Here is a 12,997-nt window from a genome sequence, read left to right as displayed (position 1 = left end):
GTCGTAAAAAAATTGTCATTGTACGATAGTGTTGCAGTTTATGCAGATTAACGCAGCTAAGTGACAAGTAACAACTATTTAAGGGACAAAATAAACTTTTGCTTTATTCGCACAACACATATTATTACATTTGGCTAGAGTCTAATGCACTCTGCACATCATATCTTGTGCGCAACTATGCACGCTGGAAAATGTTTGTTCACATATCCTCAACAGATAGTAACGGGTTTGGGTTCAAGAAACCATAAACAACAATGAGAACCTGCTGCACTGTTAAATTCCGCGCAGGCCAATGCGGAGTGACCAATTTTTGTCCTAAGGGGAGGGGGGGGGGGGGACATTGTACGTGAAATTCGTTGAAATTTGACATTTTCTGTTTTCTACTCCATAATGTACTTTGGAATTTCCTGAACATTTTAGTATACAATACATTAAAATCAGACAATTGTGAGACCTTCAAATAATATTTTGAATGTTGAGATGTGACTGTCAAATTTCGCGGCTACGCATATACTGCCACGTTCAGCAGTCAAATCTTGGGAATTACACAGTCTACAAGGCTGTGAATTGCTTTGTTTTGTACCTACTGCTACGTCTCAGAAGTTGGCATTACGAATAAACAAATCATTGACAATTAACGGACAAAGTACTTGATGAATTACGGGAATATTATGGGAAGCCCATTAGAGATAATTGTGACAATTTAGAGAAGATGAAAAGAGCTGTGTGGAGCACGTTTTTTGCTAATTTCCAAGAATGATTACCTATCGAAGTCGCGGTATCCAAACGATACATATTGGACGTGCGATCGTAAATCCATCATACGACTCCTGTTGCGGACGTTATGAGTATGTTTACGGTGGTCACTACAGCAATGGTAAAAGAAGAGCGTTAAAAAATACTTGCAGTTGCAAAGGAGACGACTTACCTTACTCGTTGTCGGTGTTGTCGTCATGTTAAAGACCATTACGGTGGTCTGGATGGATAATTTGGACGGGTCGAACCATGTGTTCTTCCTGATACTCTTTCGTTTTCCGCACTGTTCGCAATGAAATTGTACGGTATTTCAGCATCGAAACTGTTCTTACGAAGTTTTACACACTTCGCACCACCACAATCTACACAGTCCCTTCTACCCTCGTCCTGTAGTACTCCATATTTGCGACAAAAAGTCAAACAATTTTCTACGCTGGATAAACATGGAATTAGATTTTTCCATGTGAGTGAATCCGCTGAAGAAACATCAAGAACATCAGACATCCCACTCACTAACGACATAGTCTGATTTTCCCTAGCAACTCACAAATAATTCGCGGAGGTATGTAATTTAAAGCAACTACGGGAACAACGGGAAGCATATAAAAATGACGATCACAAATAATTTATCACAACGCCCGCAACCGGAGTCGCATGATCGATTTACGATCGCACGTCCGATATGTATCGTTTGGACCCCGCGACTTCGATAGGCAATCATTCTTGGAAATTACCCGTTCTTTCATAAAATATCAACCGATGAAAAGCCACGTCATGCTTTGTGTCCACCTTCACCAAACACATGGTGTAAATATAAGCAAGCTGAATTTTCTGGCACCCTGCATCACTTTACACGTAAACATTCTCTTCCTTTGGCAGTAATGGAGCCAATCAAACCTATTTACAGAGATCTGGCAAATCCTGCACTACAAAAGAAGTGTTTTTATGGGAAACCCAAATGTGAAAAAGTCCTTCAATATTGTTGTGTGGTGCTGTGTGCCTAAAAAGGTATCTGTTGGCCTTGTGACTCTAAAGTTAGCAGTGTCTGATGCTGTAATAACTTTTAATGGTGGGGACTATGAAAGACTTAAGGTTCTGGAGAAGCTAGGCGTAAGATTTGGACAGAACACAACTAAAAGACTGTGGGAACTGGATGAGCTTCATGTACGTGAAGCACAGTTAGATGATCAGCAAATGACAAAAGAAGCAAGAAAGAAATGGAGGAGGCAAGCAGTGGGCTGTTGTGACACTGAAGAAGACACAGACTATGAGCCAGGGCAATTCTAGTACACAAAAGACGCAGAAGTGTAACTCTGTATAATAATTTTAATAAAAAAAGTTTTAAGCCTCAATATCTCTGAACTACAGTTTTTGCAATAAATGACCCGTTTTTTTAAAAAAGTACTGTTGGTAGAGACATGAAATTTTCGCAGTGTGCCAAGTGTGAGATTCAAAGATTGTATATTTTAAGGGGCATCTCTGAACTACAGTTTTTGCAATAAATGACCCGTTTTTTAAAAAAGTACTGTTGGTAGAGACATGAAATTTTCGCAGTGTGCCAAGTGTGAGATTCAAAGATTGTACGAGGGTTATTCCAAAAGTAAGGTCCGATTCGCCGTAACTATTGAAATTTGGCGCCAATGACAAAACACGCATGCGCGCCGACTCCCGGCAAGCCTTGCGCGTCAAACGCCGCCATTCGCTTTGTTACTGTTGCTGAGTGTAGTTCACAGTGTCACTTTACAATGTTTAAGACAATTGATCAGCCCGCCGATTGTGAAGTAAGGGCAGTGATACGGTTTTTGTCTGCAAGAAACAATTCAGCGGCGGAAATCCATCGGCAGATTACTGAAGTGTACGGTCCTAACATAATGAGCGACAGTAAAGAGCGCAAGTGGGTGCGAGCTTTTAATGAAGGACGGGATAATGTGCACGATGAACCACGGTGTGGCCGACCATCAGTGATTTCAGACGATTTGGTCAATGCGGTTGACAAAAAAATTCGTGAAGATCGCCGATTCACTATTACAGACGTAGACATGCATTTTCCGAATGTGAGTAGAACAACTTTGTACAGAATTGTGTCTGAACATTTGAAGTTTCACAAATTGTGTGCCCGTTGGGTTCCCAGGCTGCTTACTGAGCCCCAACGAATGAAAATAATGGCTTTTGCTCTTGATTTTTTGGAGCGATATCATAAGGAAGGTGACAGTCTTTTAGACAATGTTGTCACAGGGGATGAGACATGGGTTTCTCACATCACTCCAGAGTCTAAACGTCAGTCAATGCAATGGCGTCACACGTCATCGCCAGTCAAGGTCAAGGCAAAGCAGACAATCTCAACACGTAAGGTTATGGCGACTGTGTTCTGGGATAGACGTGGAGTATTGTTAGTCGACTTTATGGAGAGAGGAACAACGATTAATAAAGCCGCCTACTGCACTACCCTGACTAAACTTCGACGTGCAATCCAGAATAAGCGACGTGGTCTTTTGTCGTCTGGAATCTTGTTGTTGCATGACAATGCCAGACCCCACACTGCAAATGAAACGCAAGCTCTGATCAAGAAATTTGGATGGGAACAGATGGACCATCCTCCTTACAGTCCGGACCTGGCGCCAAGTGATTTCCACCTGTTCCGTTACTTAAAGGAGTTTCTCGGCGGCAAGCGCTTCGACACAGATGATGAAGTGAAAGAAGCAGTTAAGGACTGGTTATCGTCACAGGCGGCCGATTTCTATAACATGGGCATTCAAAAGCTTGTTGAACGATGTGACAAATGTTTAAGTAAGTATGGAAGTTATGTAGAAAAATAGATAAAGATGTAAGGAATGTAAATAAAACAATTGTTTTGAAAAAACATTTTAGTTTTGATTTTTTTTTTTTATAACCGGACCTTACTTTTGGAATAACCCTCGTATATTTTAAGGGGCTAGTGAAACGAGAAATCGTGTGGGTTTTGAAACAACCTACGTGAAGACAATACACGTTTATTTTTGTACCAAGGATGTGCTTTTTCGTAATCTATGACATTACTTTGTTTTAATAAAATTAGTGAATCACTGTTTCAGAATACTCTCCCGATTACATCTTCACAGCATCTTAGTGAGGTGACATTGTGTAAACTCCTCAGTGTTTCGACAAAAGAAGCAAATTTTTACATGGCTGCATGAGAAATATAGGTTTTACTCAAAATTAGCCACTCGTGACGTTGCTCTGTTGAGTTACAAATGGTTAACAAGCCATGCGAAAATAAATTGCTGTTTTTGTTGCATTTTCAGCGGAATTCTTTTTGGATACTAACCACAACAGTGATGAAGTAGATCTTTTTGAATGGACACCGTGCAAGTGTGGGTGTGTAGGTGTTCCACTTAATATATACAAGAAACGTGAGCTTAGGCTTGCTGTGAATGGAATGGCACTCCCCCCCCCCCTCCCACCCCCCGCTCGGCATTTTCCGTGCGCTCGGCATTTTCCGTACAGCGCCTGCCACCTCCGACATCCGCACGACTGCGCATCTACTGGCCACATTATTGTGCGTGCACTACATACGACTCCAACAAGACTGTTGGAATTACTCATTCGCGCATGCCACCCAGCGGAAACGTCAGCAACTAACAGTGTTAGGCGGGAATAATACTTAAGATATACTACAGTCAGTGCTGTAACAAACATTTCTCTAAGTTATTTACCCTTTTTGCAATTACATGTTGCTTTTGCATAACCAGTTTATAAACACTCTGTATGTCGTACATTTTAAGAATTAACAATGCTCTGTCATTGCTATGTATGAGAGCATGCCAACGTACAGAAGGTGCTTGTAACTGTAACGAATCTGTGTATCCTGCGCTGTATTTTATCCACCATAATGACAACATTGCATGAAGTACGAAGTCATAATGGAAGACATTTTACAACAAAAATTCTTTGAAGATATGTAAATTTAGTTTCCATTTCGGTATTGGTAACGTCAAACAAAAATTTTTTTCTCAATTACTTTTTTCATAAATGATGATGGGTGCATCAAAAAAATGTATACACATTGTGAAGCGTCATAGAAAATTTATTTCCCGTTCTAAAATGTTAAATTTCTGGAAATGGAAAGCTTAAAGTCCAATTGGGAAAATAAATGTAGTTTGCAAATGTGATTAACGTTCAAATTTGTGGCCTTCAGCATCAATGCATTTCTAAGTACGAGTCACCACTGATTCCGTACATCGTACCAAAGTGTGCGATGAGATTTCTGCGCACACTGCCTGAATCTCATTCCGAAGTGTGTCCAGGTTACGTGGTTTACGTATGTGCACCTCATCTTTTACTGTGCCCCATAAGAAGAAATCCAGCGGCGTGAGGTCTGTAGAGCGTGCAGGAAACTCGATTGGTCCCCTGCGTCCTATCCACTGACCTGGCACATGGTGATCCAGGTATGCTCGTACGTCCCTATGATTGTGCGGCGGGGCGCCATCTTGTTGGAAATAAAACTCATCATTACCGTATAGTGCTCGAATGGCAGGGAATATGGAGTCACCAAGCATTGTTAGGTACGTTTCTCTTGAAAGCGGAAAGGCCCAATGAGTCCCCTTGCAGACAAACCACACCACACATTTACACCAGGCAAATTCACAGCCTTTTCAACTGTAATGTGAGGATTATCTTCAGGCCAGTACCCACAATTGTGCCTATTGACAGTTCCACTGAGTTTGAATTGGGCTTCATCCAACCAAAGTATGCTACCCATCAATCCCGGTTCACGTCTCACCATCTCCTGAACCCATTCCAAAACTCTAACCTTCGATCTGGATCGTCGTCACTTAGCTGTTGCACCAGCCTTGGAATGTACACACGAAACTTGCCTTTCTTCAGAATGCGTAGCACACTACTAGCACTTACATTACTCTCACGTGCCGCTTGCCTCGAAAATTTTTGAGGCGAACGCTGAAACAGTTCCAAGACCGCAGTTGTGGAATCATCACTTGTAGCTGTACGAGGTCGCCCTGATCGACCTTTATGCACATCACACATTGTTCCATGAATTTCGAATTTGTCTCGTAGACGTATAATTGTTAACCTTGAAGGTGGTTCTGTACCATACTCACTTCTCCACAGTCTTCGAACCGCAGCTACATTCTCAAACTTCCAGTTTCACTTAATTATCTGCTTCCGCGCTTCAAAGCTCAAACGCACGTCCGCCATGTTGCAGTTACTTCCTTGCCACTGCTGCCACCTGTTGAAGAAACATAACATTACTTTCTCACAGACATTTAACCTTGTAGAACGGGAAATAAATTGTCTATGACAGTTCAAAGTGTGTATACATTTATTTGACGCACCCTGTATGTCCTGCACACTGAGGAGAAAAAAGTCATGGGATAACGATATGTACATATACAGATGGCGGTAGTATCTCGTACACAAGGTTCAAAAGGGCAGGGCATTGGCAGAGCCGTCATTTCTACTGGTGTCATTCATGTTTAAGTTTCCGACGTGATTATGGCCGCGCGACTGGAACTAACAGACTCTGAACGCGAAACGGTATTTGGAACTAGACGCATGGGATATTCCACAGTGTTAAGAGCGTGCAGAGAACTCCATATATCAAGCATTACGTCTCACCACGAACAACGCATTGACCGACGGCGCTCACTTAGCGACCGAGAGCAGCGGAGTTAGCGTAGAGTTGTCAGTGCTAATGGACAAGCAACGATGAGTGAAATAACCGCAAAAATCAATGTGTGACGTACGACGAACGTATCTGTTACGACAGTTAGGCGAAATCTGGGGCCAATGGGCAATGGCAGTAAACGATAGACGCGAGTGCCTTTGCTAATAGCGCGGAATCGCCTGCGGCGCTTCTACTGGGCTAGTGGCCATATCGGTTGGATCCTAGACGACTCGAAAACAGCGGCCTGGTCAGAAGAGTCCAGATTTCAGATGGTACGAGCTGATGATGGGGTTCGAGTGCGGCGCAGACCCCGCGACGTCATCGACCCAAGCGATCAACAAGAGATTGTGCAAGCTGGTTGTGGCTCCGTAATGGTGTGGGTAGTGTTTACATGGAACTGACTGAATCCTCTGGTGCAACTGAATCGATCGTTGCCTAGAAATGGTTATGTTGGGTTACTTGGACACCATTTGTAGACATTAAACAACGGTAGGATATTTTGGATGATGGTGCGCCATGTCGTTGGGCCAGAATTGCTTTCGATTGGTTTGAAGAACATTTGGACAATTCGAGCAAAAGATTTCGCCACCAGATCGCCCAATATGAGGCCCATCGAACATTTATGGGACATAATCCACAGGTCAGTTCGTGCACAAAATTCTGCACCAACAACCCTTTCACAATTATGGACGCTATAGAGGCGGCATGGCTCAATATTTCAGCAGGGGGCTTCCAACGGCTTGTTGAGTCCATGCCACATCGAGATGCTGTACTGCGCCGGACAAAAGGGGATCCGACGCTAATTTAGGAGGGATCCCGTGACATTCGTCACTTCAGTGTATGTGCATTATGTTACAGACCAGAAGATGAAAGTTACACTGTCGAAACCGGTTGTCAACAATAAAGACTAATGTACAGGGTGGCGCACGGAATGTGTTACCATTTTGTTTTTGAATATAAGCTTTATTGTCAACACAATCTGAAAGGAACATATACTACAATGAAGAGCTGTCGATGGAGATTTGTTCTAACTCAGCACATGTTCAATATGTCCACCATTTCGTTTCCTAACTTCCTTCAAACGAACACTGAAGTTAGTGATTACCCTACGGCACATGTCTTCCGTAATTTCACTGCAAGCTTGAAGAATAAGGCTTCTGAGCTCCATTAAATTACGCGGTCGTTTCGGGAAAAATTTTTCCTTTAGGTACCCCCAAAGAAAAAACTCACATGTATTGAGGTCTGGACTATTAGGGGGGGCAATTTTTGTCCGTCATTGAAGCGACCTGGAAACCAGAGTGAAATGATCCGCATGTCGAAATGCTCGTGTAAAAACTCCAATACAGTGTTTTCAGTATGGGGCCTTGCTCCATCTTGCATGAACCACTGCGTGTTGAAGGGCAAGGCTGTGGAATGAAGCTATTGCGAAGCATGCTGAAATAACGCTCGTTGTTCACAGTTTCTCCAAATAAAAAGGGAAATCGCTGCCCACGCTGTAATCCTCGGAGGATAATGTTGTCGTTCATGAAGCACTTGTGGGTTTTCAGTGGCCCAAAAGCGTAAATTTTGTTTGTTAACCACACTGTCTAAATGAAAATGCGCCTCGTCTTAAAATCAAACGTTGTTGAGAGTTTCTTCCCTATCCTCCGCCCACAGAGCAAACAGTAGTCTCTGCTGCTTGTGTTCTTCAGTGAGCTTCTGTGCACAGGTCATCTTGTATGGCTACATTTGGAGGTCACTTTCAAGAATGTGTTGAACGGAGCGTCTGGATATCCCCAGTTGCACTGCTGCCTTTCTACACGATTTACCGGGACTTCTCTGTACGGCAACTCGTACCGCTTCAATATTCTGCGGCGAAAAAACAGGCTTAGGCCGAGGTCGCTTCGCTTCCAATACTCTTCCTTGCTGTACAAATTTATCGTACAACCTCTAACAACCCTACCACAACAAAAGTCAAAATTTAATAATGATTGTGGTGTTGCTCACGCTGCTAAATACTGCATTTTTCGGGCAACAACAAAGTTATTATGTGGCAGGTGTCATTAGAGCACAGTTAATAAAGTCATTTCATGTAATAATAAATAAACTAGGCACTCATCTTTTCGTATTTCCCACGCTGGTCTCGTTGTAAAATCATGGCTCAATCGTTAAAAATCTAGGTGGTGATGATTCCAAGCTCGGATGCAAAGAGGCCTAGGTTTTATTCTGCTATATTCAAAAGTTTTGTAGATGCGCTTCACAAACCATTCTTGAAGATTAAGCCTTTCAAAGTTAGCACTATGGTGATGTAAAAAAATAATCAGCACTCCGAATTTAAGTTACACTTCCTTTTTATTGCTTTTGTGACAATATCACTTAACACACAAAACATCACTTCACAATACAAAACATACTTGAAAACATCTTCCTCACTGTTAAAGTTCACATTTTATTAACTGACTACAATATACGTCTTTTCAACATGACGTCCAAGACCTGTCCTTCTCAAGGTCCGAGACTCTAACTAACTAATAATCACTTACGCACCTAAAAATCAAGAGTTACAAGTACGTCAAAGATCATAGTGACAAAAGAAAGAATACACATAAGAATAATATCATTGCAATATAAACATATCGATGTATCAAAGTACTTCTACATTAATGAAATCAAATCTGAATGTTGTCTCAGAAGTATGTCAACTACTTTACAGAAACACAGTAGAATATTACTGGTATCGAGAGGTTCAGGTGAGGTGCCGTAATGGTTACGTAATTCAAGTACCATTACAAACCTGTGGATGGTCTTCTTGCAAGGCACCCATCATGAGTTAAACTGTTGTCGAAAACGCCTCTGAGTCAGAACAAGGCTTTTCGTTTCACGAAAAAGTAACACAATTTCCGATTGTTGCTGTGTCGTCAGCCTTCCATTGCCAGCCATTGCTGCTTACTAGTCTCCTAGCGGCAGTATCGTGAATTACACGTCATTTCGTAACTCATTTGTTTTTCCAAGCTCTGCTGGTACTGCTGTAGAGATCCCAGCGGGGGGATATCAAATGTGCGTCGTAAATTGTGAAAGAAACAATTACAGTAGTCTCTGCTGCATGTGTTCTTCACTGAGCTTCTGTGCACAGATCATCTTGTTTGGGTACATATGGAGGTCACTTTTAAGAATGCGTTGAACGGAGCGTCTGGATATTCCCAGTTGCACTGCTGCCTTCCTACACGATTTCGCGAGATTTCTCTGTACAGCAACTCGTACCGCTTCAATATTCTCCGGCGAACAAACAGGCTTAGGTCGAGGTCGCTTCGCTTCCAATACTGTTCCTTGCTATACAAATTTATCGTACAATCTGATGATGGTCTTCTTGCAAGGGACCCATCGTGTGTTAAACTGTTGTCGAAAACGCCTCTGAGTCACAACAAGGCTTTTCATTCCATGAAAAAGTAACACAACTGCCGATCGTTGCTGTGTCGTCAGTCTTCCATTGTTAGCCATTGCTGCTTACTAGTCTCCTAGCGACAGTATCGTTGTTGTGTACATAGTTCCGCATAGTCAGCGCATACACGACTTTCCCACTAGAGCGCGCCCCGCTAAGCACAACAGCGCAGGCGCAGCGCTCGTCCGTCTCCGCGCGAGGTGGCGCTATCTTAGAGACGGACCAAATTCTGCTTCCGCCGATCCGCGTATTAATATGTAACGCAACCAATGAGATTGCTGCTAACGTAGAACCTTTTCTCCTCGCGGATCACACTCGCGCAGTGATACCTAAGCGCTCGAGGTATTATAACGAGTGTACAGACCTCCGATTAGTCAGTCTGCCTTAGTCTGCATTAGTCTGCATTTATCTGCACCTGTCTGTACCAGTCTGCATTAATCTGTACCATAGTCAAGTTTCAGTCTACACCGAATAAGATTATCATATTCCTGTATATAGCCATGAAGATAAATGTATAGACACTTTGTCAAGTTTCAGAGATATGTGAGAATAAGATTAACGTATCAAGACCAAAGGAACTTCAGATTGTCAATTTAAAATAGCATCCAGAATCAAGTTAAGTAAGGTTTATGATTGTTATTATTTTAATAAATGTGTGTCAAAATTAATCCAGTTCTGTTTAAAGTTGGTCACCGTCAATCTGCTACTCTAAGCGTGCAAGTGGCATTTCTATCGTCTGACCTAACGGCAGAAGATAAACACGCCACGATAAGACCACGAGACATGTTGTTGACACTCGTCTACTTCGTTAGAGCGGCAAGTCAAATAATCTGATGGTGTGTGTACCGAAGGTCTTATAGTACGCACACCACAATCGTGGAATACACGTCATTTCGTAACTCATTTGTTTTTCCAAGCTCTGCTGGTACTGCTGTAGAGATCCCAGCGGGATATCTATTGTGCGTCGTAAATTGTGAAAGAAACAATCGGTAACACATTTCGTGCGTCACCCTGTATGCGACCTTGGTTTTTGAAAAAAAATGGTTCAGATGGCTCTGAGCACTACGGGACTTAACATCTATGGTCATCAGTCCCCTAGAACTTAGAACTACTTAAACCTAACTAACCTAAGGACATCACACAACACCCAGTCATTACGAGGCAGAGAAATCGGTTTTTTAAAAGTAATGTATTGGACAGAGGTTATATGGGCGTCCTGCGTAACGCGTTGTTGTTACTGTGGGTGGTGTTCACAGGTACTTCGCGGTGCTGAAGCCGATGAAGCTGAGCGACGTGGCGCGCCGCGGCCGCTACCTGCTGGCCGCCGCCTGGATCATGTCGGTGCTCTGCAGCACGCCGCAGGTCAGCCGCCACTGCCTCACTGCTGCGCCACACCTCCTCCATCATTTCCCTGTCTTTAGTCATTTACTTATTTCCAGAATGAGATTGAAACGTCCCCTTTGATAAAATTATAAATGACTGTGCTTAAACGGACACACACTATTTTTTAGCGCAACGCAACCTGACTTACAGTAATCCCTACAAAAGAATGGCCCTGACTAACAATAGCCTATACCTCTCACGAATCACTTACTTCACAAAAATCTTCGTTATTCGAACTACTGCAATACAGGAGTGCTAGTTCTGCAAGGTTCGGAGGAGAGCTTCTGTAAAGTTTGGAAGGTAGGAGGCGAGATACTGGCAGAAGTAAAGCTGTGAGGAGGGGGCGTGAGTCGTGCTTGGGTAGCTCAGATGGTAGAGCACTTGCCGGCGAAAGGCAAAGGTCCCGCGTTCAAATCTCGGTCCGGCACACAGTTTTAATCTGCCAGGAAATTTCATATCAGCGCACACTCCGCTGCAGAGTGAAAATCTCATTTTGGAAACATCCCCCGGGTTGTGGCTAAGCCATGTCTCCGTAGTATACTTTCTTTCAGGGGTGCTAGTTCTGCGAGATTCGCAGAAGAGCTTCTGTAAAGTTTGGAAGGTAGGAGACGAGGTACTGGCGGAAGTAAAGCTGTGAGGACGGGGCGTGAGTTGTGCTTGGGTAGCTCAGTTGGTAGAGCTCTTGCCCGCGAAAGGCAAAGGTCCCGAGTTCGAGTCTCGATCCGGCACACAGTTTTAATCTGCCAGGAAGTTTCATTTATTTATTTACACGTCTAGTTACGTAGGACCAAAGTGAGGAGCAAATCTCCAAGGTCATGAAACGTGTCAGTACATGAAATTACTACATAAAAGTAATAACAGATAAAAATAAAACGTTTATGAGCCCAAAAAAAAGTCAAGCCATAACTTAAAGTAAAGGCAATCAACAATACAAGAATCAACCTCACTTTTCAAGGAACTCCTCGACAGAACAGAAGGAGTAACCCATGAGGAAGCTCTTCGGTTCCGATTTGGAAGCGCGTGGATTACTGCTAAGATTTTTGAATTCTGTTGGTAGCTTGTTGAAAATGGCTGCAGCAGTATACTGCACAACTTTCTGCATAAGAGTTAAGGAAGTCCGATCCAAATGCAGGTTCATTTTCTGCTGAGTATTAACTGAGTGAAAGCTGCTTATTCCTGGGATTAAGCTACACTACTCGCCATTAAAATTGCTACACCACGAAGAAATGCAGATGAAAACGGGTATTCATTGGACAAATATATTATACTAGAACTGACATGTGATTACATTTTCACGCAATTTGGGTGCATAGATCCTGAGAAATCAGTACCCAGAACAACCACCTCTGGCCGTAATAACGGCCTTGATACGCCTCGTCATTGACTCAAACAGAGCTTGGATGGAGTGTACAGGTACAGCTGCCCATGCAACTTCTACACGATACCGCAGTCCATCAAGAGTAGTGACTGGCGTATTGTGACGAGCCAGTTGCTCGTCCACCATTGACCAGACGTTTTCAGTTGGTGAGAGATCTGGAGAATGTGCTGGCCAGGGCAGAAGTCGAACATTTTCTGTATCCAGAAAGTCCCGTACAGAACTCGCAACATGCGGTCGTGCATTAGCCTGCTGAAATATCGGGTTTCGCAGGGATCGACTGAAACGTAGAGCCACGGGTCGTAACACATCTGAAATGTAACGTCCACTGTTCAAAGTGCCGTCAGTGTTAACGAGAGGTGGCCGAGACGTGTAACCAATGCCACCCCATACCATCACGCCG

At 43.1% G+C, this 12,997-nt stretch overlaps 1 protein-coding gene across 6 annotated transcripts in view; it reads left to right on the top strand.

The window, feature by feature from the left end:
- LOC126481150 (adipokinetic hormone/corazonin-related peptide receptor variant I) overlaps positions 1 to 12,997 on the top strand; it is a 413,854-nt gene that overhangs the window by 239,628 nt on the left and 161,229 nt on the right. For all 6 annotated transcript variants that reach the window (XR_007587517.1, XM_050104713.1, XM_050104716.1 and 3 more), the window contains exon 4: positions 11,093 to 11,198. Coding sequence is in view for 5 of the 6 variants with exons in the window: in XM_050104713.1 (XP_049960670.1) it covers positions 11,093 to 11,198 (106 nt within the window). In the remaining variant the exon portion in view is untranslated. The remainder of the gene's footprint in view (positions 1 to 11,092; positions 11,199 to 12,997) is intronic.

The sequence above is a fragment of the Schistocerca serialis genome, chromosome 5, assembly GCF_023864345.2.
Source record: "Schistocerca serialis cubense isolate TAMUIC-IGC-003099 chromosome 5, iqSchSeri2.2, whole genome shotgun sequence".
NCBI classification, from domain to species: Eukaryota; Metazoa; Arthropoda; class Insecta; order Orthoptera; family Acrididae; genus Schistocerca; species Schistocerca serialis.
Note: the sequence above shows the minus strand (reverse complement) of the source record. Positions and strands in the feature narration are given on the sequence as shown.